General features: G+C 40.0%; 1 protein-coding gene across 1 annotated transcript in view; it reads left to right on the top strand.

The window, feature by feature from the left end:
- The window catches only part of ldah (lipid droplet associated hydrolase), a 325,214-nt gene that overhangs the window by 184,125 nt on the left and 113,897 nt on the right, over window positions 1–27,192 (top strand). Inside the window, exon 4 of the mRNA XM_063036663.1 lies at window positions 20,139–20,299. Within this exon, the coding sequence (XP_062892733.1) occupies window positions 20,139–20,299 (161 nt within the window). The remainder of the gene's footprint in view (window positions 1–20,138; window positions 20,300–27,192) is intronic.

Genomic DNA, 27,192 nt, shown 5'->3' with positions numbered 1-27,192 from the left:
TATTCCAGAATCCCTGATTATGACACTGATGTTTCAAACTGGATTGAGATATGATCCCACAATCCTCTGACCTGACCAGGAGTGCTGTCACTGAGCAAGAACAAGTATTAACCAATGTGCAATGCACACAAAATGCTGGAGGAATTCAGCAGGCCAGGCAACATCTATGGAAAAGAGCAAACAGCGCCGAACCCCTTTATCAGGACTCTCGTGTTTTTATTAACCAATACGTGCTTCTTTTAAAGAATCCTCCTTATCTGGTGTTGATTAGCCTTCAGCTTGGGGGAACCATACTGATGAGCACAATTTGGCAATAAATGGAACAAATCAAATAAATCAGGCCAGAAGTTGATTGTTGTCAGAGGAGATGGGTCATTGTGCAAAATGAGTCTAATGACCCTGGTGTCCACCGCATGATCACAAACAATTGGCCATCAACTGACGTGAAACCAACAGAGTTTCCTTTCTCAGTTTATTACTGTCAATTTTAAAGAATTTCCCATACAGCTCTCAATTGCAATTAATATTTCATAGAATTTTAGACATTCGTTGCTAGCTTTCCAAGACTGAAGATGATTTAATCGTCCAATCTTTCTTGCCAATTTCCTTGTTCAATGGGAAACTTCAGAAGACATGATTGACATATAAAGAGTTTATCTCATAAGGGCCTAACAAAGTGGAGTATAAATCTGTGTAGTTACATGAAAGGTATTGCTTTTCCACCCCTCACTAATGCCATAGGCTGACAACCATGGTGTCTGGCACCAAAAGTTAAAAGTATATAATTCTTGTCTGTCGTGGAATGTGCCAAATGACATTCTGATGCTTTCAGCAAATTTCACAGTTAGGACCTATCTGCATGCAGCTGGAAAGCCAGTTGATTCCCATGTACATAGAAAGTACCAACATTTATTGTGTATTAGTCATAGTCATACTTTATTGATCCCGGGGGAAATTGGTTTTTGTTACAGTTGCACCATAAATATTAAATAGTAATAAAACCATAAATAGTTAAATAGTTATATGTTAATTATGCCAGGAAATAAGTCCAGGACCAGCCTATTGGCTCAGGGTGTCTGACCCTCTAAGGGAGGAGTTATAAAGTTTGATGGCCACAGGCAGGAATGACTTCCTGTAATGGTCTGCGTTGCATCTCGGTGGAATGAGTCTCTGGCTGAATGTACTCCTGTGCCGAACCAGTACATTATGTAGTGGATGGGAGACATTGTCCAAGATGGCATGCAACTTGGACAGCATCCTCTTTTCAGACACCACCGTCAGAGAGTCCAGTTCCATCCCCACAACATCACTGGCCTTACGAATGAGATTGTTGATTCTGTTGGTGTCTGCTACCCTCAGCCTGCTGCCCCAGCACACAACAGCAAACGTGATAGCACTGACCACCACAGACTCGCAGAACATCCTCAGCATCATCCGGCAGATGTTAAAGGACCTCAGTCTCCTCAGGAAATAGAGACGGCTCTGACCCTTCTTGTAGACAGCCTCAGTGTTCTTTGACCAGTCTAGTTTATTGTCAATTCGTATCCCCAGGTATTTGTAATCCTCCACCATGTCCACCCTGACCCCCTGGATGGAAACAGGGGTCACCGGTACCTTAGCCCTCCTCAGGTCTACCACCAGCTCCTTAGTCTTTTTCACATTAAGCTGCAGATAATTCTGCTCACACCATGAGACAAAGTTTCCTACCATAGCCCTGTACTCAGCCTTATCTCCCTTGCTGATGCATCCAACTATGGCAGAGTCATCAGAAAACTTCTGAAGATGACAAGACTCTGTGCAGTAGTTGAAGTCCGAGGTGTAAATGGTGAAGAGAAAGGGAGACAAGACAGTCCCCTGTGGAGCCCAATGATGGCAGGTTGCAAGTCCTCCATGTTGCTTCAGAGATTCATCAGGGTCTGACGTTTGATTTACTGCGTAATTGTGGATCTTGTCTGATGTGTAAAATTCTGGAGCTTCTCGCCACTGGAATCTGAGCATGGATCTATGATCTCAAACTGTATTCTGAAGCTTGCAATGTTGAGCTATAGAGAGGGCATCAGCTCTTAACTTCATGTTGATGGCACAGGTCTCCATTAATAGCTCATAACAGAAGGATATTAATGAAGATTTAGATTGTGTTGAGTATGCAACATAGGCAAGTTGCCTACATAAATGGGGTGACATAATAGAATTTTACTTATGTTTGACTTGGATAAATATCACATACCTGAGCTGCTGCTTTGATTATATATTGCAGGAATATTCTTGATTTTCTTGTAGAATTGCTCTCAATACTTAAATTGCATTAAACAAAAAAAGTAATTTATTTTGGAAGCTGTTTTTCAAAAGCAACGAATGTTTTGTAGATTTTTTAAAAAATTTAATAGCATTAAATTTTGGACTAAAATCCTAAAATTTAATCCGGTTACTGCAATGGTTAATCAAGCTAACTGTAATGGTATATATATTTTTTCTTCTGAAAAACTTTAAACAATTCCTTTTTCTACTAAATAATATCACTGATCATATGTGTAATTTCCTAACCTCCAGTCTCACACTCTGTCTGCACATTATTAGATTAATTTAATATCTGACTCTCACAGAATAGAGTACAAGTCTCTGTGGCAGGGGGTTATATACTATGAAAACCAGCCATGTTGTAATCTTGATATCACAAACCCTTGAAATTTTTTTCAAATTTTTTTAAATTTACTTTATATCCTTACATAAATCCAATTAGGAGGAGAAGATGGCGGCGCGATGGCAGTGCACGCAGCCTCTCCGGTGAATGATATCTGTAATCTGTCAAGCCCGGGACCGTGCACAATTCTGATTTGATGGAGATGGACATGAGAGTATGGAGGAACATCTGGAAAACTTCTGAAATGCCCGCTTCGCTACTGCTGCTACTGTGTGGTAACCGGAATCTCCGGAGCAGAAGACCCCGAATCCTCGGCTTTGCGTGTTTCAGTGGCCGGGGCTAGGTCGTAGACGCTCGGCAGAGGATAGCGCTCGGGAGGCTGTATCGGAGGGGCTGGTCGGCGGCTCGAAGTTTTCGGACGGACTCAGTGTCGACTGTGGTCGGCTGTTTCCAAGGCATCAGCAAGTCGATGGTGCTGGAGGTTTATGGCAGGGAGTTTCTCCCTTTTGCCGCCTGCTATCAGGGACTCGGGAGTCGATCGACTCGGGGACTTTGAGCCTTTTTTTTTTACCGTGCCCATGGTTTGTTCTTCATCCGGAGGCTCGGAGTTTTCAGACGGACTCGGAGTTGGACTGTGATCGGATGCTTCCGGGACGCTGCAATGGCAAGTTTGCGGTGCTGGAGGTTTACCGTCTGCGTGAGATGATGGGACTTTCGAGAGACTTTGAGACTTTACCGTGCCCATTGTCTGTTCTTATCAAATTACGGTATTGCTTTGCACTGTTGTAACTATATGTTATAATTATGTGGTTTTTGTCAGTTTTTCAGTCTTGGTTTGTCATGTGTTTCTGTGATATCATTCTGGAAAAACGTATCATTTCTTAATGCATGCATTACTAAATGACAATAAAAGAGGACTGCATGTCCTCATCTAATCTAAAAAGAATTATGGAATTGCTTTGCACTGCTTTATATGTTATAATTATGTGGTTCTGTCAGTGTTAGTCTTTGGTTTGTCCCGTTTTCTGTGCTATCACTCCAGAGAAACATTGTATCATTTCTTAATGCATGTATGCATTTCTAAATGACGATAAAAGAGGAGTGAGTGTTCTCATAATCTAAAAACAAAACAAATCCCATAGAAGTGTATTTTTATTCTGTATTTCAAAGTTTTTGGCAGCAAATTGGGAATTTTTCAGGGTGAATTTTTGTTTCTTAAACTGCCATAATGTGTGGTTAGCACTGTTTCCAGATTTTAAGTGCGCTCTGTAATTAATTCTGTGTTGTCAGCTCAATTCTATCAAGACCATCCATGCACTATTAGCTCCTGGCGAGAATTCAAAATGGAGATTAACAGAGTTTGCAGAACTTTCCACCAATGTGCAGAAAATATTGAGGGATTAACTCTTCTTGGGCTTCCAGCCAGGTACAGGTATCCATTATAACTGATGATTCGACGGCAAACTCTGCCATCTTCATCAGAGATGATGCGCATCGTCCCTGATGAAGATGACGGAGTTTGTCATTGAAACATAGGTTACAATCGATACCCATACCAGGCTTGAAACCCAAGAAGAGTTTATTTGTCAGAAATGCTAGGAGAGCACTAGATCCTTTTTCAATATTGAAGGATTCAACTATCTGCAGGATCATTCCTGAATTCTTGATGTACATTCCCACTGCAAGATATTCAACAAATTTATCATGCTTGCTTTCTAATTAGGTTAGTGCTGAACTTTGGTAACTTTTTGATTCATTCCTTTGGTCTTTCTGCTTTTGTTATTTTGATCCTTAATATTTGCATCAGTCAAGCAAATGATATTACTTCAGCTGCCATAGACGTTTAGCTCCATCTGTTCTCTTTTTGTATGATTTGGCACTTGCAGGCTTCAAATATGCTTGTCATTCTCATGTTTCTTTTAAAATATTACCTTGCAATCCCACATGATGGTTCTGCAAAATCTTAAACTTATTTTTTGTTTGTGCAGAATTTCAGTGAGCTTCTGGCTTGAACAGCCTGATGCCATACTGTTGAAAAGGATTGCTAATTTCAGTTTGCCAGCTTTTCCAGAAATAGCTCCTTCCAATCATTTTCAAATTTTCTTCTTTCACTCATCATCATACAATTGAAGGACTGTCCCTTATTGCGTCCATCTCTCAATTAATTAATTCATTCAAGGGATGTTGCTATTACTAGCTATGATGATATTTACTGTATTTTAAATGCTTAGTTGCCCTGAAATAAGGAACTATGGTAGAAGTTCTGAAGTTACACATGTGGTGCACTGGGTAGTATGGCAAAAATATGAGATTTTGCAGCAATCCGGTGATTTTATGGTTGCTGTTGGTGAGGGTAACACTGTTTTTTAGATTCCAGGAATATTTCATTTCTTGATTGTAAGGTCCCCAGGTATTATAGTGGGATTTGAATTCCTGCCTCACAATCAATGGTCCATATTTGTGACTGCTGGTCCTGTAATTTAACCACTGTGCTAATATGATGGCTCAGCTCCACTTTATTTTAAATTTTATTTATGAGTTCTCCAGAATTCCTCCTCTTTCCAGTACTTTTCCTAGTTATGTCAATAATTTCTCTCAAGTGCCACTGAATCTAATCCACTTTTCTCCCTGATCATTCCAACCTACCTTCAACAATTTCCTTTACACCATATGTTTTGTGGTAATGAAGTAGTTTAACCACAATAGCTAGATATATTTCCTGGCCTTTGATAAAGTACTGAATGTTATTTTGTCACAAATTCAGAGACAGTTTCTCACTCTTACTTTTCACAGATTACATCTTGCTATGATACTTTTGCCGTCAATTATGTCCTCAGATCCCAAACCTCAATTAGGCTTCCTATACCTCTACCGCACAAAGCATCTCAAGTTCACTTTCTGCTTTTGTGCCAAATATTTTTGCCTCAGATAGCTACTGTCAAGAGCATATCAAAGGAACAATGTGGTTAAAATGAGACAGCAGCCCCAGAATACAATTGAATCACGTTAATGATTTAATATTGCTTCATTCAATGTGTAATACATTTGAGTTGCACCGTTTCATTTTTGATTCCATTTTTGCTATGATTGTCAATCTGAGCCTTAAGGTTCGTATCTATTCTACATCTGTCTCTGATAAATTGAAATCAATGTCTTACACTGCTTCACTGAGAACCAGGAAAGTGACAGAAATGACATTGCTAATAGTATAAGGATACAATAGTAATAACATGGAAATCAAAATCGGTAGCTGATTACCAAACACAAAAATATTTATAATAAAAATGCACAATAATATCTTCCAATGTCTTGCCCTTACAAGTTTTTTTAAAATCATCTTTTGTGTTGATGTGTGGTCAAAGTTTAAAGAGGAAATCAGTCTATATTTGAAGTCCTTCAAAGATACAATTTTTATTTGTAACCATCCTGAAACATACCTTATACACTCTCTGTGGGTGCCACCAGTGTGAAAGTAGATATTAGAAAGATTTTGACAATATGTGACAAATACTAGCTTTAAAATTATTGCTGCATATAACTAAACCTTCACCGGGTTTGGTGGACATGAGCAGTATCTGCTTGGTCAAAAACACTCAATATACAGTAGAAAGTGAAGTCACTTGAGTTCCTCTGTGAGACGTACTGGAAAGAACTATACCACATATCCTGAGTCTCCGAGTCCACTGGGGAAGTTGGGGTCTCAATGTCTGTACATTCACTGGAGACTGGAAGCTTAGAAGCAACCTCTCCTGAGGCTAGAAGATCGTCTGTGTGTGTGAGTGGGTGGGTAGCTGAGAGGGAGGAAAGTGGCTTGCTTTGTTGTTGTTCTGCAGAACATTGCAGGCATGCTACGTTGGTGATGGAATGTGTGGCGAATCTTGCGGGCTGCCTCCAGCACAGCCTTGGGTTGTGTTGATTGTTACCGCATGCAATGCATTTCATTGTTTCGATGTACATGTGATAAATAAATGAATCTGAATCTGACTCTGCAAGCATAATAAGATCTTTTCTATTACATTGTAAAGGTATTGCATGACTAAAATAGATGTCACATACCACATGGAAAATCTATTCGAGAGAAGGTATATGCGGTATGTCAAATGATGAGTCTTAAGATAAATTTACAGTAATATGGTAAGCCTGTAGTTTAATGTTTAAAACAACAGACAAAATTCTTTTTACATTGTTTTAGTTTTACCTTAGCTGAAACATGTCAGTCAATGTTGCATAAAGTGATAATAGTTGCATATAATCTATCAAAACCCTGGTTTTAATATATTACTGTACTGAATTCTTTGTGAAAATTAAAACATTTTAGTAAAAGCTCAAAAATGCTTACCTCAATGAGGATTTGGAACAGAGATTGGACTGAAATATATGCATTAATTATGAGCAAAGGCAGAAATCCATTAAAATCAAATTAATTCAGTCATTTCTGGGTATAAAATTGCTATCTGTACTGTGGAGATAAGTGTCTCACAAAGATTAAAAGATTTTTCAAGTGGGTCAGGCTCTCCACTCTTGCAGACTGCAGAAATTTCTGAATGCTGGTGCCTAGAGGTTGGATACCACCTAGCTTTGTGACTCTTCACCATCATTACTTTTCACTCTATTGCCAGATCACACAAAAAAAATCACAAGGTTGGTCACAAGCATTAGGAGTAAAGTTGAAACTGGGATCTTCACACTCCTGATACCAGTACTCTGCTGAACAGCAGTCAGGGAAAGGTGTCAGCATTTAAAGGCACACCCTCCGTAGCAGCCAGATAAGAGCAGAGAGACATCCATGCCTTCCTGACAAGTCCGCTCAATTAAATACATTTCAAGGCAGAAATCCTGATCTTTGTAAATAGAGGCAGATATACAGTGGATATTCCAGGATACTCACCAGGCCAATCGCTAGAGAAATCTGGCAAAGAGTTGACTCCATAGTTGGGCAATATCGGAAGAGGCCCAATGAGATCTATGTCATTGTTCCCCTATTCATATACTAGCATATACTCACCATTATGCCATCCACACCCCTCACATGTATCAGTATCTGCTACACCATCGTTCCCAAGCTCATCTCCTCATTGAATGTAAGTCACCTCTACGTACACACAGAACTCAGGTCTCCAAAAGTATGCAGAGCCTCCAATTAAAACTTTTTTCAGTGGTATTTATGTCCTGATTTATTATAGCAAAAGAAAAGCATAAAATAGAAGGGAGGCCATCCACAGGGGAAAAACTGCTTCGTAAGTGCAACTCCTTTTCAAACATGGCTACAATGAAATACATCTGAATAAAATTATGACTATATTTACCTTTGACTTGACACCATCATTACTATGCCTCACGATTGAGGTATTTTAGCTCAGCATACCAGGGTAACCACCCTCGTTTTTCATAGCAGAGTATGAGGAGAGCTTCTTATTTTCTCTTCCTCTGAGCACAACTGTTCAGAATAGGAGATGTAAGAGAAGTATTATCTCATCCTCCAGAGCCTGGCACTACAGAGAACAAACAAACAAAGTTAGGGGGATGCATGCCTGGGGTGAAATCTACATGCACCCATGAAATGTACTCTGAGACAAAGGGTGAGAAATCTAATGCAGGAAGTTGTTGGAGGGAAGATGCATGCCATTGGCTTGAAATTAATTAGGTCTGTTACCTCAGATAGGATCCCAAGGTATTTTACAAATTTATGAATAAACATGTGTGTACTTAAATCAGGGCCAGATTAACCCAGTAGCAAAAGTAGCGTATGCTACAGGCCCCGCATTTTCGAGGGCCCTGCCCGCACTAAATGCTTGCAAGCTACAGTCTGGTGAAATTGGCATCTCACTGTATTCTCACGACTATTAGAGTGAGTTTTAGGTAGACGATTCATTTACACTTAAATAAATGACTTCAGCCATCAGTCTTCTGTTCTTTGACAAAGTACTGTGGATTGAGTTCATAACAATGCATTTCCTAAAAGCTGTGAACCCAGTTTCATTTGTAACGACGCATCTCTGGTGCCTCTGAGACAAGAATGCTAAGTTTACAGGTAGTTGCGAAGACACCATATCTATGCTTTTCGAATATGAATCGTCCTCTATGTTAGCACGTAACATACCAAATAATGTATTATAGATGTTAATTTGCATTCCTAAAGGCCATGAATGCCAGCTTTGGCACACTGGCACCGGTAGAATGAAGTTAATCAAAAGATGTGAAAACTTCAAAGAATTGTCTGTACTTGTAACTATGAACTGTCCTTTGTGTTTAGCAAATAAATATCGAGCCTCAATCACAAGGCAGTTAGACCTGTTCTGCCAGGGGTCTCTGCCTGCTGTAACCTAGTTTTGTCGAATAAAAAAACTGCACAATGCTCTGTGATTTCATCCACGCCACAACAACGACAATCTGGCAATGCTGTTGTTTTCATGTCAGGGGAGCTGCATGCTGCATGGCATAGTATGTGTGTGCAGGCGTGTGTTGGCTCCTTGCTGTATCGTGGTATAAATGCTCATGCAAACCAAGGAAGGGGACATAAATCATACCTATCTAAAACAACATGTGAGGAATTCATCAATCTGATTGGATCCAGCATACTGGATCACATTATCGGTGAAGTGAAGAAATACAAGTATTATTCTGTTTCACTGGATTCTACTCCAGATACATCTAATATGGACCAGCTGACTTTGACTGTGCGCTATGTTTTGCCGTCTGGACCAGTTGAAAGATTTGTGAAGTTTTTGGATATGGAAGGTCATAGTGCTGAACAGCTCTCTCACAGTTTACTTGACTTTTTAAAGAAAAATGACATTGATATAAAAGACTGCCGTGGTCAAAGTTATGACAATGCCAGCAACTTGAGTGGCAAGTATAGTGGCTTACATTCCATGTTTTGCACATTCACTAAATTTGGTTGGAAAATGTGCTGCTGAGTGTTGTCAAGAAGCATTAATTTTCTTTCAATTTGTAGAAAGCCTGTACACATTTTTTTCTGCTTCTACTTATCGGAGGGATCCCCTTTATGCTGCATTATCTGACGGTTGTGCTCATTTGCCCATTGTGAAAGGAATGGCAGATACCAGGTGGTCAGCTCATGCAGACACAACAAAAGCACTCTTACACAGCTTTTCTGCAATAAAACAAGTCTTGGATGACGTTTCAAATAACAATGATCAGAAGGCAGAGTGTCGACAACAGGCTTGTGGACTACTTTTAACTATGATGAAGTTGGAAACAGGAATAATGGTCATATTGTGGGATCAAGTATTATAGCATTTTCAAATGACCAGTGCTTCTTTGCAATCTTCTAGTCAAGACTTGAACATAACTTGTGCACTCTATGAATCCTTACATGAATATATTCAAGCTATGCAGTCTACTTTTTCAGACATTGAGCAAAAAGCCAAGGATCTGACTAAGTGTGAAGATTATCAACAGCAAACTCAAAGAAAACACAAGCAAAATCACGCGTATGATGATTTCAGTGGTTCCAGCACTTTTGATCCACTTGTTGAATCTCAAATACCTTCTCAGAAGTTTAAAAGCCGAACATTTCTTGCCATTATTGACATCTTGCTTTCTGCCCTGTCAACAAGGCAGAAAGCTTATCTAAAGGTGAATGGTGTTTTTGGATTCCTTCATCAGTTACTGTTGTTTACACCTGAAGAGATCGTAAAGAGGTCATCAAATCTTATTAAATCATATCCGGAAGATCTGGAAGAAGGTCTTAATGAAGAATTTGTGCAGTTTATTTAACTGTTGAAAACTGATCTTGCTTCTCTTATTGGTGCCAAACAAGACCTTGTAGAGTTACAGTTGTACCGTTTGATAACTGACAATTCTTTGGAGTCGTGTTTTCCAAATGTAGAAAATGCCTTGCGCATCTATTTGTCACTCGTGGTTACCAACTGCAGTGGAGAACGCACATTTTCAAAACTGAAAAGGATTAAAAATGAACTAAGGAGCACCATGGGTCAAAACAGATTAAACAATCCCACTCTAATGAGCACTGAACATGAACTTCTGTGTGAAATAGACATTTCCAGTATCATCAACAAATTTACTCATGCTAGATCTAGAAAATATAACTTTTAAATTGTAGTTTTGTTACTTTTGACATTTGAAATTGATACCTACATGTAAGTAATACTATTACTGAAGTGTCAGACATTTGTCATATTATCTGGCTGTATAGCAAATGAAAAAATTGAATTGCTTTACTATGCAGGTAAATAATTTATGTTTTTAATACTTACGTGCATTTTTAAAATTTAGGGTCCCTTTATAACATATGCTACAGGCCCCGCACTAGCTTAATCTGGCCCTGACTTAAGTAGTAATTGCAATACACAGAATGCATAACCAGCAAAGTCAATTAGCAGATAGGTTTTAAATGAAGTAAAAATAATAATTATGAGACAAGTGAAACTTGATGAGTAACGTCAAAAGAAAAAAAATCTGTTAAGCTAGTAGAAATTGCACTGAACAGCTTTCATTTTAACCCACTGCCCCAACTCTCTGGAAGTTCAGGACTCACAGGCAATCATAAAAGATCCAAACCTGGTAGCCTCTCCTTGCTGGGAACTCTCAGACTTTTTTCTGACATTGGACTCTTCCACTGATGGAGCATGAGTTACTACAACTCCCTAATACTTACACTGGATAATCCGATAGATAAAGATGCCATAAATTCAATCTTGTACAGCAAGTTCATTCATTCACTTATGTGATTTACACTTTCCTGGGAGTGGAATACACAGGAAATCCAAATAATTTTAACTGCAAGTTTCCTGCAGTTGATGTAGAATTTACTGAGTTATATTTCAACATTCTAATTGTGTATGAGAATACATTTGCTGCTGGTGAGAATTAAATTTTCAGAAATAGTATGTTTAACCGAACAAGTCAAAACAGAATATGCAGATCCATTTTTCTTTTGAAAAGAGGTGATGAGGCAGGTGTTCTGTTAGTTGAAAGATTGAATTTGCGCAGAATTTCCACCGCTCATTGCGGGCATGATGTAAATCTAACAATGTATCCTCTCCTGGGGGTGAGATGACATTTTGCTAATGAGTGAATTTAGTTCAAAGGTTTCTTCACAAAGAAGGGGAACTCTGAGAATGCCGAGCTACAGAATTTATTGCATTAGTGAAAACAACCTCTTTTAATATGTTGTGAGGTCATGTGAAAACTAGGATGAGGTATATGTCATTAAGATCTATGAAGTTATTCTGCCATTCAATTAGATCAGACTAATCTGTATCTGAACTTCATTCAATTATATTGTTTCCAAAATCATTAATGTTAATAATATCAATAGCAGTTGATAACATGAGTGATGAAATTATGTTTATGTTATTTATAACATTATTCAGAGGATTCATTTAATAAACAGTCTTACTGAATTTAATTGTCATGCATTCAAAACCATTAGAAAAAATATCACTGAGATCTTTACCAGCATTAAGTAACTACTTACTGAAGAAAGTAAGTTCTATCAAACAAATTGTTTCCATGTGAATATTTTTGTTAATACCCTTCAGTGAACCTGTTCTCTGAACCATTTAGAGAGTTTTTGGATGTATGGTTGTTGTCAGTAACTGCTGTTAGATTTGTGCTGCCAAATTTAAGCTGTATTTTAGCTCTTAAATACTTGCTGTCAGTTAATAGTCAATCCCTAGGTCTGTATATTGTCAGGAGATTACTTTGTTTTACTATCTTTGTTCTGATGGATGGTCATTGGTTCAAATGATCACATTCCCGGGAGAGAACAAAACAAATCTTGTATTTCAGTGACTATGGCTAATGTAGTTACTGAATCAATTGTTTACAAGTGTTTTTGTTTGGTTAATTGCCTTGTACAGTTGAAAATAAGTAGTACAAAATGCATATACTTTAATGCAAAGCTATTTTAACTTACCTACGACTATTCCAATAATCTGGTATGTTTAGTTTTGTTTGCAACCAATTGTACATAACTTCTTAATGACTGTGTAGTTTATAGGTTGATGGTTCAATGAAAATCCCTGTTTTGTTGATTTCTGTAAGTAACTTTAAATGTAAGTTAATTTAAGTTTCTGTAAGTTAAATGTAAGTAAAACAGTACATTTAAAAGGACAAATACAGCGTCCATGCCAACTATATAACATGCTATGAAGAAAAGCTCTCTCTACATCTCCTGATAATATGACAATTCTTGTTATTGTATTCACTGACCACTTTCATCATCAGATCCCATCATCAGATTAGACTTTGTAATTCCCATATTTTTGAGTATGCTGTATCACTTCTGGTAAGGTCAACTTTTGCTCATGTTTATTAGTTTGGGCCAGGACACTTGGGGAACTCTTTGCTCTGATCTAGTAAAGCCACAAATGACATGAACCACTAGACAGCCCGGATTTGATATAACAGAGCGGATGTTCACTTAGTAGGTTTCTGACTTATGGCATGCCAGCTGACCATCCAGTAGACCCGGGAAAAGGTCAGATCTATTTTCAGGGCCAGGCTCCATTTTTTCATTTAGTTGGTGAGTTGAAACAGAAAACAGGTACCAGAACTCTCCTGACATGGCATACAAGACCCTGTGAAACTTACAGAGCCCTAAATAGCATTTTAGTTGAGCCTGTGATCAGTTTCAGCTATAACAAAGTTGGTAAGTCATAATTTTTAGGACATCATCATCCCATTCCATTTAGTCAGAATTCTACCCAAATAGCTACCTTGGATTATAGCAACCCATGTAAAGTTTATCCATGCAAAGATAACTATATTCCAATCAAGCAACACACTTAAAAGTTGCTGGTGAATGCAGCAGGCCAGGCAGCATCTCTAGGAAGAGGTACAGTCCTTGTATTTAGTCCTTGAATACAGTCCAATCCTTAGTTCATGTTTGTGAGTTATCCTCAATACCCAATTTTGTTTAATAACAAACATTATTTTCCCTTAAATAAATCCAAGTGAATTAGTCTTAGTCCTGTTATTATCTTTGAAATGATCTGTTTCTATATCCTTCATAATCAATTCCAGCATTTTTCCTATTAAGTTCAGACTAATGGATCTATAATTCTTCATTTTCTCTCCCTATCCCTTCTGAAATATTTGCTACTTTTCATCGTTTAGTCTATTATAGATTCAGTGGGATCATGGAAGTTGATGACAAGTTTTGTTTCTCTCTTTTCCAATTCTGATGGTGGGTCTTTGACCTGAAATATTAATTCTAACTCTCATTTTAAAGATGCCGCTGATCTGTTAAGTAGTTCCAGCCTTTTCTGCATTTTTGTTTTAAATTCCTGTACCTTGTGTGAAATTTAGCCAAATCGTTTCCACCCCTCCTGCTCTATATTTGGCCTTCTTAGCAATTAATCATTGCTTGTCATTATAGAGCCAAGACATGACGATGCATGAAATGCAAGGTGGCCTCTTCACTGTTCAGAAGCATAGATTCAGTATTCAGAATTAAGTTTATTGTTATTGACATACATACAGTAGTCAATTTATTAGGTATGCCTATACACCTGCTCGTTAATACAAATATCTAATTAATCATATGTACTTGGTACTTTATTGCCGCCAAACAATTGATACGTGCAATCATCACAGTGATATTTGATTCGGTGCTTCGCACTCCCTGGAGTACAAATCGATAGTAAGTATTAAAAATTTTGAATTATAAATCATAAATAGAAAATAGAAAAGGGACAGTAAAGTAGTGCAAAAGAAACCAAGAGGCAGGTCCGGATACGTGGAGGGTACGGCCCAGATCCAGGTCAGGATCCGTTCAGCAGACTTATCACAGTTGGAAAGAAGCTGTTCCCAAATCTGGCCATAGGAGTCTTCAAGCTCCTGAACCTTCTCCCAGAGGGAAGAGGGATGAAAAGTGTGTTGGCTGGGTGGGTCGTGTCCTTGATTATCCTGGCAGCACTGCTCCGACAGCGTACGGTGTAAAGTGAGTCAGCAACTCAATGCATAAAAGCATGCAGACACGGCTAGTACGTTGTTGTTCAGACTAAACATGAAAATGGGAAACAAATGTGATCTAAGTGACCTTGGCTATTGAATTACTGTAGGTGCCAGATGGGGTGGCTTGAAGATCTCAGAAACTGCTGATCCCCTGGGAATTTCACATACAACAGTCCCTAGAGTTTACGGAGAATGGTGTAAAAAGCACGAAATGGTGTGAGATACAGCATGGAAAAGGCCCTCTGGCTCTTCAAGCCATATAACCATATAACAATTACAGCACGGAAACAGGCCATCTCGGCCCTTCTAGTCTGTGCTGAATGCTTACTCTCACCTAGTCCCACCAACCTGCACTTAGCCCATAACCCTCCATTCCTTTCCTGTCCATATAGCTATCCAATTTAACTTTAAACGACAACATCGAACCGGCCTCAACCACTTCTGCTGGAAGCTCGTTCCACACAGCCACCACTCTCTGAGTAAAGAACTTCCCCCTCATGTTACTCCTAAACTTTTGCCCTTTAACTCTCAACTCATGTCCTCTTGTTTGAATCTCCCCCACTCTCAATGGAAGAAGCCTATCCACATCAACTCTATCTATCCCCTCATAATTTTAAATACAGGTGTCCCCCGTTTTTCGAACATTCGCTTTACGAAACCTCACTGTTACGGAAGACCTACATTAGTTACCTGTTTTCACTAACAGACGGTGTTTTCACTGTTATGCAAAAAAGCAGCGCGCGAGAAAAGGCAGCACGCGCCCCAAGCAGCCGCTCCTCCCCCGGAACTGCATTCTAGCCAGCATTGCTTAAACACGTGCCTGTAAGCAGCTGTTAGCAAGATGACCTTTAAAGTATCAGAAAAGCCTGAAAGAGCTCGTAAGGGTGTTACACTTAGCGTAAACCTAGACATAATTAAGCATTTCGATCGTGGTGAATGAAAGAAGGACAAAGTGAGTTTGGCTTGTGGAAGTTGACGAGATGATGTTGAAGAGGTTTTGGCATCCCATGACCAAGAACTGATAGATGAAGAGCTGATACAATTGGAAGAGGAAAGGATAACAATCGAAACCGAATGCAGTAGCGAACGGACCGAAAGTGAAGTGGTCCAGGAACTCAACGTGAAGCAACTGCGTGAGATTTTCGCTGCAATGATAAAGTACGACTTTAATTTTGAAAGGGTACTTCGGTTTAGCGCATGTTTGCAGGATGGTTTGAGTGCTTACAAAGAACTGTATGATAGAAAAATGTGTGAGGCTAGCAGTCAAGCATTCTAGCAACATACATCAAAGTTGCTGGTGAACGCAGCAGGCCAGGCAGCATCTATAGGAAGAGGCGCAGTCGACGTTTCAGGCCGAGACCCTTCGTCAGGACTAACTGAAGGAAGAGTGAGTAAGGGATTTGAAAGCTGGAGGGGGAGGGGGAGATCCACAATGATAGGAGAAGACAGGAGGGGGAGGGATAGAGCCGAGAGCTGGACAGGTGATAGGCAAAAGGGGATACGAGAGGATCATGGGACAGGAGGTCCAGGAAGAAAGACGGGGGGGGGGGTGACCCAGAGGATGGGCAAGAGGTATATTCAGAGGGACAGAGGAAGAAAAAGGAGAGTGAGAGAAAGAATGTGTGCATAAAAATGAGTAACAGATGGGGTACGAAGGGGAGGTGGGGCCTTAGCAGAAGTTAGAGAAGTCAATGTTCATGCCATCAGGTTGGAGGCTACCCAGACGGAATATAAGGTGTTGTTCCTCCAACCTGAGTGTGGCTTCATCTTTACAGTAGAGGAGGCCGTGGATAGACATGTCAGAATGGGAATGGGATGTGGAATTAAAATGTGTGGCCACTGGGAGATCCTGCTTTCTCTGGCGGACAGAGCGTAGATGTTCAGCAAAGCGGTCTCCCAGTCTGCGTCGGGTCTCACCAATATATAAAAGGCCACATCAGGAGCACCGGACGCAGTATATCACCCCAGTCGACTCACAGGTGAAGTGATGCCTCACCTGGAAGGACTGTTTGGGGCCCTGAATGGTGGTAAGGGAGGAAGTGTAAGGGCATGTGTAGCACTTGTTCCGCTTACACGGATAAGTGCCGTCAAGCATTCTGTCATTTTTCAAGCCTTCCACATCAGCCGCAGCAGACGACGAACCTTGACCTTCGACATCGAGGCAGGCAGACATAGAAGGAGATGACCTGCCTGCCCTGATGGAAACAGACGACGATGAGATGACAGCTAAGTGTCCCACCACCCCAACCCCCAGGCTGCAGACAGATACCGATTCATGGAGAATGCTGTGGTAGCCGGGAGGCACCCAGCACATCTTTAAGAAAAAAAGCCGAAATAAACAAGCTAATTAATTAGGTGCCGCCCGGCACGTAAATGTTGGCCCAGATCAGAAGCGATTGCCGATTGCGTCGCCTTTGAACTGGGCCGACATTTACGTGCCGGACGGCACCTAATTAATTACCTTGTTTATTTCGGCTTTTTTTCTTAAAGATGCGCTGGGTGCGTCCCGGCCACCGCTGTACCCCTGCATTCTTCGTGGATCGGTATCGGTCGGTGGCCTGGAGGGTGGGGGCCACTGCACCACCCCAACCTCCGACGACTCAGCCTAACACACCATCATCAGTGTGCTCTGCGCTGTCTTCCCAATTCCGGTAAGCGATACTACACTGTGCATACATTATTTCTACTTTATATAGGCTGTGTATTTTTATGCGTTATTTGGTATGATTTGGCAGCTTCATAGCTTAAAGGTTACTAGAGAGAGTGTTTTTGCCGAGAGCACTTGCGCCGTGTTTTTGCCAAGAGCGCTTGTGTGAGATTTTTGCTATGGAGAACAGTGCAGGCAATGATTATAAAGAAGTATTTGTACTTTATATAGGCTGTGTATTTATCATATCATTCCTGCTTTTACTATATGTTACTGTTATTTTAGGTTTTATGTGTTATTTATCAAGACTTGGTAGGTTATTTTTGGGTCTGCGAACGCTCACAGATTTTTCTCATATAAATAAATGATAATAGCTTCTTCACTTTACGACAATCCGGTTTATGAACCGTTTCATAGGAACGCTCTACCTTTGGATGGCGAGGGAAACATGTACCTCTATCAAGTCCCCCCTCAACCTTTTACACTCCAAAGAATAAAGACCCAACTTGTTCAACCTTTCTCTGTAACTTAGGTGATGAAACCCAAGTAACATTCTAGTAAATCTTCTCTGTACTCTCTCTATTTTGTTGACATCTTTCCTATAATTCGGTGACCAGAACTGTACACAATACTCCAAATTTGGCCTTACCAATGCCTTGCACAATTTCAACATTACATCCCAACTCCTATACTCAATGCTCTGATTTATAAAGGCCAGCATACCAAAAGCTTTCTCCATCACCCTATCCACATGAGATTCCACCTTCAGGGAACTATGCACCATTATTCCTAGATCCCTCTGTTCTACTGCATTCTTCAATGCCCTACCATTTACCATGTATGTCCTATTTTGATTAGTCCTACCAAAATGTAGCACCTCACATTTATCAGCATTAAACTCCATCCGCCATCTTTCAGCCCACTCTTCTAACTGGCCTAAATCTCTCTGCAAGCTTTGAAAACCTACTTCATTATCCACAACTCCACCTATCTTAGTATCATCTGCATACTTACTAATCCAATTTACCACCCCATCATCCAGATCATTAATGTATATGACAAACGACATTGGACCCAGTACAGATCCCTGAGGCACACCACTAGTCACCGGCCTTCAACATGACAAACAGTTATCCACCACTACTCTCTGGCGTCTCCCATCCAGTCACTGCTGAATCTATTTCACTACTTCAGTATTAATACTTAACGATTGAACCTTCTTAACTAACCTTCCATGTGGAACCTTGTCAAAGGCCTTACTGAAGTCCATATAGACAACATCCACCGCTTTACCCTCATCAACTTTCCTTGTAACCTCTTCAAAAAATTCAATAAGATTTGTCAAACATGTCATTCCACGCACAAATCCATGTTGACTATTCCTAATCAAACCCTGTCTATCCAGATAATTATATATACCATCTCTAAGACTACTTTCCATCAATTTACCCACCACTGACGTCAAATTCACAGGCCGATAATTGCTAGGTTTACTCTTAGAACCTTTTTTTAACAATGGAACAACATGAGCAATATGCCAATCCTCCAGCACCATCCCCATTTCTAATGACATTTGACTCCATGCTTCCTAGCAACCCCTAATTTAATCCCGGCCTAATCATGGGACGACTTACAATAACCAATTAACCTACCAACTGGTATGTCCACGGGAGGAAACTGAAACACCCAGAGGAACCCCATGCAATCACAAGGAGAACATACAATCTTCTTATGGGCAGCGATGGGAATTAAGCCCAGATCTCTTGTACTGTAAAGTGTTGTGTTAGCCACTACGTTACCATGCCGCCCTAATGAGAGAGGTCAGAGAAAAATGGTCAGACTGGTTCAAGTTGACAGGAAAGCAACAGTAACTCAAATAAACATACATTAAAACAATGATGCAAAGGAGAAAATCTCTAAATGCCAAACCACCGACCTTAAAGTAGACAGGCTACAGCAGCAGAAGATCCTGAACATACACTTGGTGGCCACTTTATTAGATACAAGAGATGTAAAATACTGAAAATTTATCCATTTGAGGCCAGACAAAAAATGACTTTATGAAATGGTATTTCACCAGATAGCTCCCTATAACAGAGTGAGAGAAAGAAATTTTAATAGTGGGTCAAGCATTATAGTGATAGGGCAGGAAACCAGACGTGATCTATCAGAGGAAACCTGAAATGCTGAATTGCCACCTCCAGCTCTTGTTTTTATTGTATTACATCAATGCCTCCAGAAAGATTGTTTTATAAATGTCATTACTTTTGTGTATGAGATTAATATTTCTTGCTTTCTGTGGGGAGCACTTGATTCTTCGGTATTAAATTAGACTTTCAAATTTTGCATCAGCAGGATTATTAGGTAACATAATAAATACGCTATTTTGTAAATAATCACAAGCGCAATAAAATTATTTCATAGACGATTTTCTAGAATAAGATTTGCCATAAATTCATCTGGAAGTGAACGTGGTGGACTTGCATCCTATTGGAGCGTAAGTCATCTGTGATGAATACGTAGGTTAGTGGTCTTGCAATCTTTATGGCCATTTACTGTGGTCTTGCAGTCGTTATATTATTGATCAGGTTTATGTGTAAATTGTTTAAAATTTTAACGTAATGATTCACTGATAACTAAATACACTTAAAGTATGAACTCACTTTCACTTTTATCTATTTCTAATCAAGTCTCATGCTCCACTTGTTTCAAACTGCTGCAGAGGAAAACTCTGGTCATGTTTAGGTGCTTTTGATTTTAAATAAGTTTGTATTGGCATATTTGCATATTTTTAAAAATCATGTGGAGAAAGATGAGAATGTGTTGAACAACAATGTATTAATGTAAAATGTGGTGTATTTTTAACATGGCAAGTTTAGTTAGATATGATTTTTTTTCTTGCAGATATTCAGCTGGAGGACGTCTTTGGACTGAATGGACAAATAGCACATAAATTAGCTTTTCTCAGGAAGAGTGTGCCGAAGGATACCAAGCTTGTGCTGATTGGCCATTCTATTGGCTGCCATATGATACTGGAAATGATGAAACAAGAACCAGAATTACAGGTGAAGTGTTTTGATTGAACATAGCTAATGTAGATCATTTTCATTCTGTGCATTTCTTACATATATCAGTAAAGATTTGAAAAAGTGTGCCAGTTATGTACTCATTTGTTAAATTAATTTAGTTGTCATCATTCCAATATTTTAATGAATATATTAATATGTTGTGTCAAAAGTACTGTGGTATACAGGTGCAACACTGATACTGCAGCAACCATCAAGAAAAGCTTACAGTTCATATATTGAATCAGCATTGTACCAATCATGTTATACAACAGATGAATGATCTGAATTGAATATATGAAGAGATCTGATTTTTAGTTCCCTCAAGTCAGGTCTTATGAGACAAATACCTCAGCTGAGGTAGCAAATAAAGCATTCTGTTCTTTGGTTTCTACTGATGTCAATAACAAGAAAACTTGGTAGAGGTCTTTTTTTTAGATCATCAAATGAAATAGAATTGTCATAAAATAACTGAGGAAAAGAACAGGCAAAAAAGACAAGATTTATGTTGAATTTTAATGTAATGTAATATTTTTTACCATTTTGTTGCTATTACAATAGCCATAGTTTGGATCTTTCATCTGAGTTTTATTTACTTTTTAAGATTTTTTTTGTCCAAAGCTCATCAAGTATATATTATTTTTGGCCCTTTTGCAACTCTATCCATTGCTGCGTAACACTCAATTCTGTTTTAAAATTTAATAGAACTACTGCAGTGAAAACCTGTTGATGCGATGCTATTCCCCACTGGGCCAATTTCTTCATCTGTGGATATGCAGTTAGAAAGTAAACCTTTGGGCCATGTTACCCAAAGATAGGATACCAATTTGCATCAAAGACACATTTGTTTTTTTTTCTGTTCAAGAAATAGCCTATAAGTTAAGTTTGGTAGTCCTCTCCTTTGAAAAACATAACTGTTTCAGCTCAGTAAGAAAACAGTCCAAAGGCTATTAAATCAGCATAAATCACTAAATAAGACATTGGGGCTGTATAGTTGGAGTTGCTTGCAGTATCCTCTTTCATTTGGTAAAATTGGTTTGTTATCGTCATGTGTGGTGGTATAGTGAAAAACTTGTCTTGCATACACTTCATACAAATCAATTCGTTTCAATAGTGCATGGATATAGGACAGGGTAAAACAATGACAGGATGGAGAATGAAGTGTTGCAGTTCCAGAGAAACTGCAGTGCAGCTAGAGTTAACAATGAGGTAGGTTATAAGTTCGAGAGTCAATCTAATCATGCTAGAGAAATGTTCAATAATCTGATAACAGCAGGATGGATGTACAAATACAGTACAAGTGACTCAGTGTGCTTAGAAACATAGAAAACCTACAACGCAATACAGGCCCTTCAGCCCACAATGCCGTGTGGAACACCCACTTATTTTAGATGTTACTGAGGGTTACCCATAGCCCTCTATTTTTCTAAGCACCATGTACCTATCCAGGAGTCTCTTAAAACACCCTATCGTATCCGCTTCCACCACCGTCGCCGGCAGCACATTCCACGCACTCACCCACCCTCTGCATAAAAAAAAACTTGTCCCTGACGTCTCCTCTGTACCTACTTCCAAGCACCTTAAAATTGTGCCCTCTCATGTTAGCCATTTCAGCCCTGGGAAAAAACCTCTGACTATCCACATGATCAGTGCCTCTCATCATCTTATACACCTCTATAAGATCTGTCGCTCCAAGGAGAAAAGGCCAAGTTCACTCAACCTGTTCTCCTAGGACATGCTCCCCAATCCAGGAACATCCTTGTAAATCTCCTCTGCACCCTTTCTATAGTTTCCACATCCTTCCTATAGTGAGGTGACCAGAACTGAGCACAGTACTCCAAGTGGAGTCTGACCAGGGTCCTATAAAACTGTAACATTACCTCTCGGCTCTTAAGCTCAATCCCATGGTAGATGAAGGCCAGTGCACCATATGTAGTCTTAACCACACAGCCAATCTGCACAGCAGCTTTGAGTGTCCTATGGATGTGGACCCCAAGATTCTTCTGATCCTCCACATTGCCAAGAGTCTTACTATTAATACTATATTCTGCCAAGGCCTTCTCATGGCCCCTTCTGGCTCTCCTAATTTCATTCTTAAACTCATTCCTGCTAGCCTTACAATTTTCTAAATCTCTATCATTACCTAATTTTTTGAACCTTTCATAAGCTTTTCTTTTCTACTTGACTAAATTTTCAACAGCCTTTGTACACCACGGTTCCTGTACCCTACCATCCTTTCCCTGTCTCATTGGAACGTACCTATGCAGAACGTCATGCAAATATCCCCTGAACATTTACCACATTTCTGCCGTACATTTCCCTGAGAACATCTGTTCCTAATTTATCCTTCCAAGTTCCTGCCTGATAGCTTCATATTTCCCTTTACTCCAATTAAACGCTTTCCTAACTTGTCTGTTCTTATCCCTCTTCAATGCTATGATAAAGGAGATAGAATTATGATCACTATCTCCAAAATGCTCTCCCACTGAGAGACCTGACACCTGACCAGGTTCATTTCCCAATACCAGATCAAAAACAGCCTCTCCTCTGTAGACTTATCTACATATTGTATCAGGAAACCTTCCTGAGCACACCTAACAAACTCCATCCCATCTAAACCCCTTGCTCTAGGAAGATGCCAATCAATACTTGGGAAGTTAAAATCTCCCACCACAACAACCCTGTTATTATTACATCTTTCCAGAATCTGGCTCCCTATCTGTTCCTCGGTGTCCCTGTTCCTATTGGGTGGTAAAAAACACCCAGTAGAGTTATTGACCCTTTCTTGTCCCTAACTTCCACCTACAGAGACTCAGCAGACAATCCCTTCATGACTTCCTCCTTTTCTACAGCCGTGACACCACTTCTGATCAGCAGTGCCATGCCCCCACCTCTTTTGCCTCCCTCCCTGTCCTTTCTGAAACATCTAAAGCCCAGCACTCTTAAATAACCATTCCTGCCCTTGAACCATCCAAGTCTCTGTAATGGCCGCAACATCATAGCTCCAAGTACTGATCCACGCTCTAAGCTCATCTGCTTTTTTCATGATGCTTCTTCATTAAAATAGGCTCATCTCAAACCATCGGTCTTCTCTATAACCTGCCTGTTCTCCCTCTCACACTGCCTACAAGCTTTCTCTATTTGTGAGCCAATCGCCCCTTCCTCCGTCTCTTCAGTTTGGTTCCCACCCCGCAGCTATTCTAGTTTAAACTCTCCCCAGTAGCCTTAGCAAACCTCCCTGCCAGGATATTGGTCCCACTTGAATTCAAGTGCAGCCCGTCCTTTTTGTACAGGTCACACCTGCCCCAAAAGAGGTCCCAATGATCCAGAAATCTGAATCCCTGCCCCCTGCTCCAATCCCTCAGCCACGCATTTATCCTCCACCTCACTCTATTCCTATACTCACTGTCGAGTTTAGTTTAATGGAGCTCAAGGATATCTTCTATCAAGCTAAAGAAGCTCTTCTTGAGATCGGTTGATTAAACATTGAGACACTTGTCATATAAAAAGAAACAATGCTAATACTTGTCTTGCTAATACTTACTCAAACAAAAAAAAATTATGAAAATCTTGTGAATCTTGAAAAGATAAAACCCTTTTAAAGTAATTACTGAAGTATATGTAAGAATGACATAGTTGCTTGCAGAAATGGAAGTGCCATATGTGCTGGACCTTGCTCCTACCTTCCTCTCATCTGCAGTTATTTAGTGCAAAGGTACCCACATTAATCTTCGTGAGCCATACCTTTAGCCCAACCCTTGGCAATGAGATTCCAGAATTCCAGAGCTTAGACAATCAGCTGTATTTACACTTATGTGTCTCGTTGGTTTGTTTGAATTTGGTAGTCCAGTGTGAATGGTGATTATTTTACTGCTAGAACTGTTAATATCAGAATATGAAGCATGCAAATTAGTCAATACGTGACTGTAATCAGTACATATGGCTCTTGATACTGCTGATAGTCTTCATGTAAAATGAGAGGAAATGTAACATTCATAAATGTAGATTGTGGTTTAAAGAAGGGTTTGTGCTAATTCTACCTGATCATGTGCTCATAAAACCCAGTGTTAAACTCATATCTTTCATTCTACTAAGTTTAAAACTGGAACCAAGAAATAGTGCATAAGAGGGTGAAAATTTGCCTGAATGAAAGCAGACAATGAGGGACAGAAAATTTAAATGCTATCAAATAATATCAAGTTTCAGCCAGTATTTTTCGGCCTAAAGAGGGATTAGAGAATAGTTGACATGGTTCATCTTTATCCACTCCCGTCCTGACGTTACTTTGGCGTGGTGGGCTCTACAGCAGAGCTAGTAGGATTCTAGGCTCCTCTGAAGATCCACCCACTTATCCCTTCTGCTCAGCTAAAAATAAATAAGAAACATAGAAAACCTACAGCACATTACAGGCCCTTCGGCCCACAAAGTTGTGCCGAACATGTCCCTACCTTAGAAATTACAAGGCTTCCCTATAGCCCTCTATTTTTCTAAGCTCCATGTACCTGTTCAAAAGTCTCTTAAAAGACCCTACCGTATCCGCCTCCACCACCATTGCCGGCAGCCCACTCCACGCACTCACCTCTCTCTGAGTAAAAAACTTACCCCTGACATCTCCACTGTACCTATTCCCCAGCACCTTAAACCTGTGTCCCCTTGTGGCAACCATTTCAGCCCTGGGAAAAAGCCTCTGACTATCCACACGATCAATGCCTCTCATCATCTTATACACCTCTATCGGATCAGTTCTCATCCTCCGTCGCTCCATGGAGAAAAAGCCAAGTCACTCAACCTATTCTCATACAATATGTACATATGTAGACCTTTCATATTGTGTACATGTGATAATTGATCCAAGATATATATATATAATTCTTTTTTGCTGGCAAGGGAGCAAATTTTTACGTCTGAAATATTTAGCTGGCCAACATCAGCTTTCCCTTTCCCTTTCTTTATCCTCCAAACAAGGGGACTACAGGTGCATCCTGAAATCCATTAGGATATAATTTAAAAAATACACTTCTCTGAAGCTGTAGGATGAATTTTTGGCAAGTACAAATGGATGCAAAAAAGTCCCTCCCTGCTTCGTTTCCAGCAGCATAGCATGGGTTCTTGTCATATCCAAAGAAATGTGGGATTAACTTCTTTCTGTCATAGCTCAGATGTTTATGCAGACAAAATGAATGACATTTATGTTTCAGAGGCTGGAAAACCATTATCAACAGTCAACTCTGACCCAGGTACTTTAACTAATTATTTCACAAAAGTACTTGGAATTCTTCTATTTATCCTGCTATCACTTTCAGTGCTGAAAAAGTTGAATGTATTTCCTATGCATTTAAAGTCTCGCCACTTTGCTTCATCCTAACTTGGAACTAATTACTGTTACAGGTGTCCCCCGCTTTTCGAACGTTCGCTTTACAAAACCTCGCTGTTACGAAAGACCTACATTAGTTACCTCTTTTCGCTAACAGAAGGTGTTTTCACTGTTACGAAAAAAGGCTGCGCGCGCCCCGAGCAGCCAAGCTTCTCCTCCGAAACTGCATTCTTGCCGGCATTGCTTAAACACATGCCTGTGAGCAGCCGTTAGCAAGATGAGTTCTAAGGTATCGGAAGAGCCTAAAAGAGCTCGTAAGGGTGTTACACTTAGCATAAAACTAGACATAATTAAGCGTTTCGATCATGGTGAACGAAGTAAGGACAAAGTGAGTTTGGCTTGTGGAAGTTGACGAAGATTATGTTGAAGAGGTTTTGGCATCCCATGACCGAGAACCGATAGATGAAGAGCTGATGCAATTGCAAGAGGAAAGGATAACAATCGAAACCGAATGCAGTAGCGAACGGACCGAAAGTGAAGTCGTCCAGGAACTGAACGTGAAACAACTGCGTGAGATTTTCACTGCAATTGACAACAATGATTGCGGAAAAGTACGACTTTAATTTTGAAAGGGTATGTCGGTTTAGGGCATATTTGCAAGATGGTTTGAGAGCCTGCAAAGAACTGTATGGTAGAAAAATGCGTGAGGCTAAGCAGTCAAGCATACTGTCATTTTTCAAGCCTTCCACATCAGCAACTGCCGACAACGAACCTCGACCTTCGACCTCGAGGCAGGCAGACATAGAAGAAGGTGACCTGCCTGTCCTGATGAAAACAGACGACGATGAGATGACACCCCAGTGTCCCACCACCCAGTGGTCCCCAACCTCCGATACATTGCCGCGAAGAATGCAGCAGTGCAGCAGTAGCTGGGACGCACCCAGCACATCTTTAATAAAAAAGCCGAAATAAACAAGCTAATTAATTAGGTGCCGGGCGGCACGTAGATGTCGGCCCAGATCAGAGGCGATTGCCGATTGCATCGCCTCTGATCTGGGCCGACGTTTACGGTTCGGTATCAGTTCGCTGCCCAGTGGTTGGGGACCACTGCAGCACTCCAACCTTCAACGATTCAGCCTAACACACCATCATCAGTGTGCTCGGCGCTGTCCCGATTCTGGTAAGCGATACTACACTGTACATACATTATTTCAACTTTATTTAGGCTGTGTATTTTTATGCATTATTTGGTATGATTTGGCAGCTTCATAGCTTAAAGGTTACTGAAGAGAGTGTTTCTGCCGAGAGCGCTTGCGCCGTGTTTCTGCTGAGAGCGCTTGTGTGAGATTTTTGCTACGGAGAACAGTGCAGCAATGATTGTAGAAAAGTATTTCTACTTTATATAGGCTGTGTATTTATCATATCATTCCTGCTTTTACTATATGTTACTATTATTTTAGGTTTTATGTGTTATTTGGCGTGATTTGGTAGGTTATTTTTTGGGTCTGCAGACGCTCACAAATTTTTCCCATATAAACAAATGGTAATTGCTTCTTCACTTTACGACATTCCGGCTTAC

This window comes from Mobula hypostoma, chromosome 2, assembly GCF_963921235.1.
Source record: "Mobula hypostoma chromosome 2, sMobHyp1.1, whole genome shotgun sequence".
In the NCBI taxonomy this organism is placed as follows: domain Eukaryota; kingdom Metazoa; phylum Chordata; class Chondrichthyes; order Myliobatiformes; family Myliobatidae; genus Mobula; species Mobula hypostoma.
The sequence above is the reverse complement of the archived record's forward strand: the minus strand, read 5'-3'. Positions and strand labels throughout refer to the sequence as shown.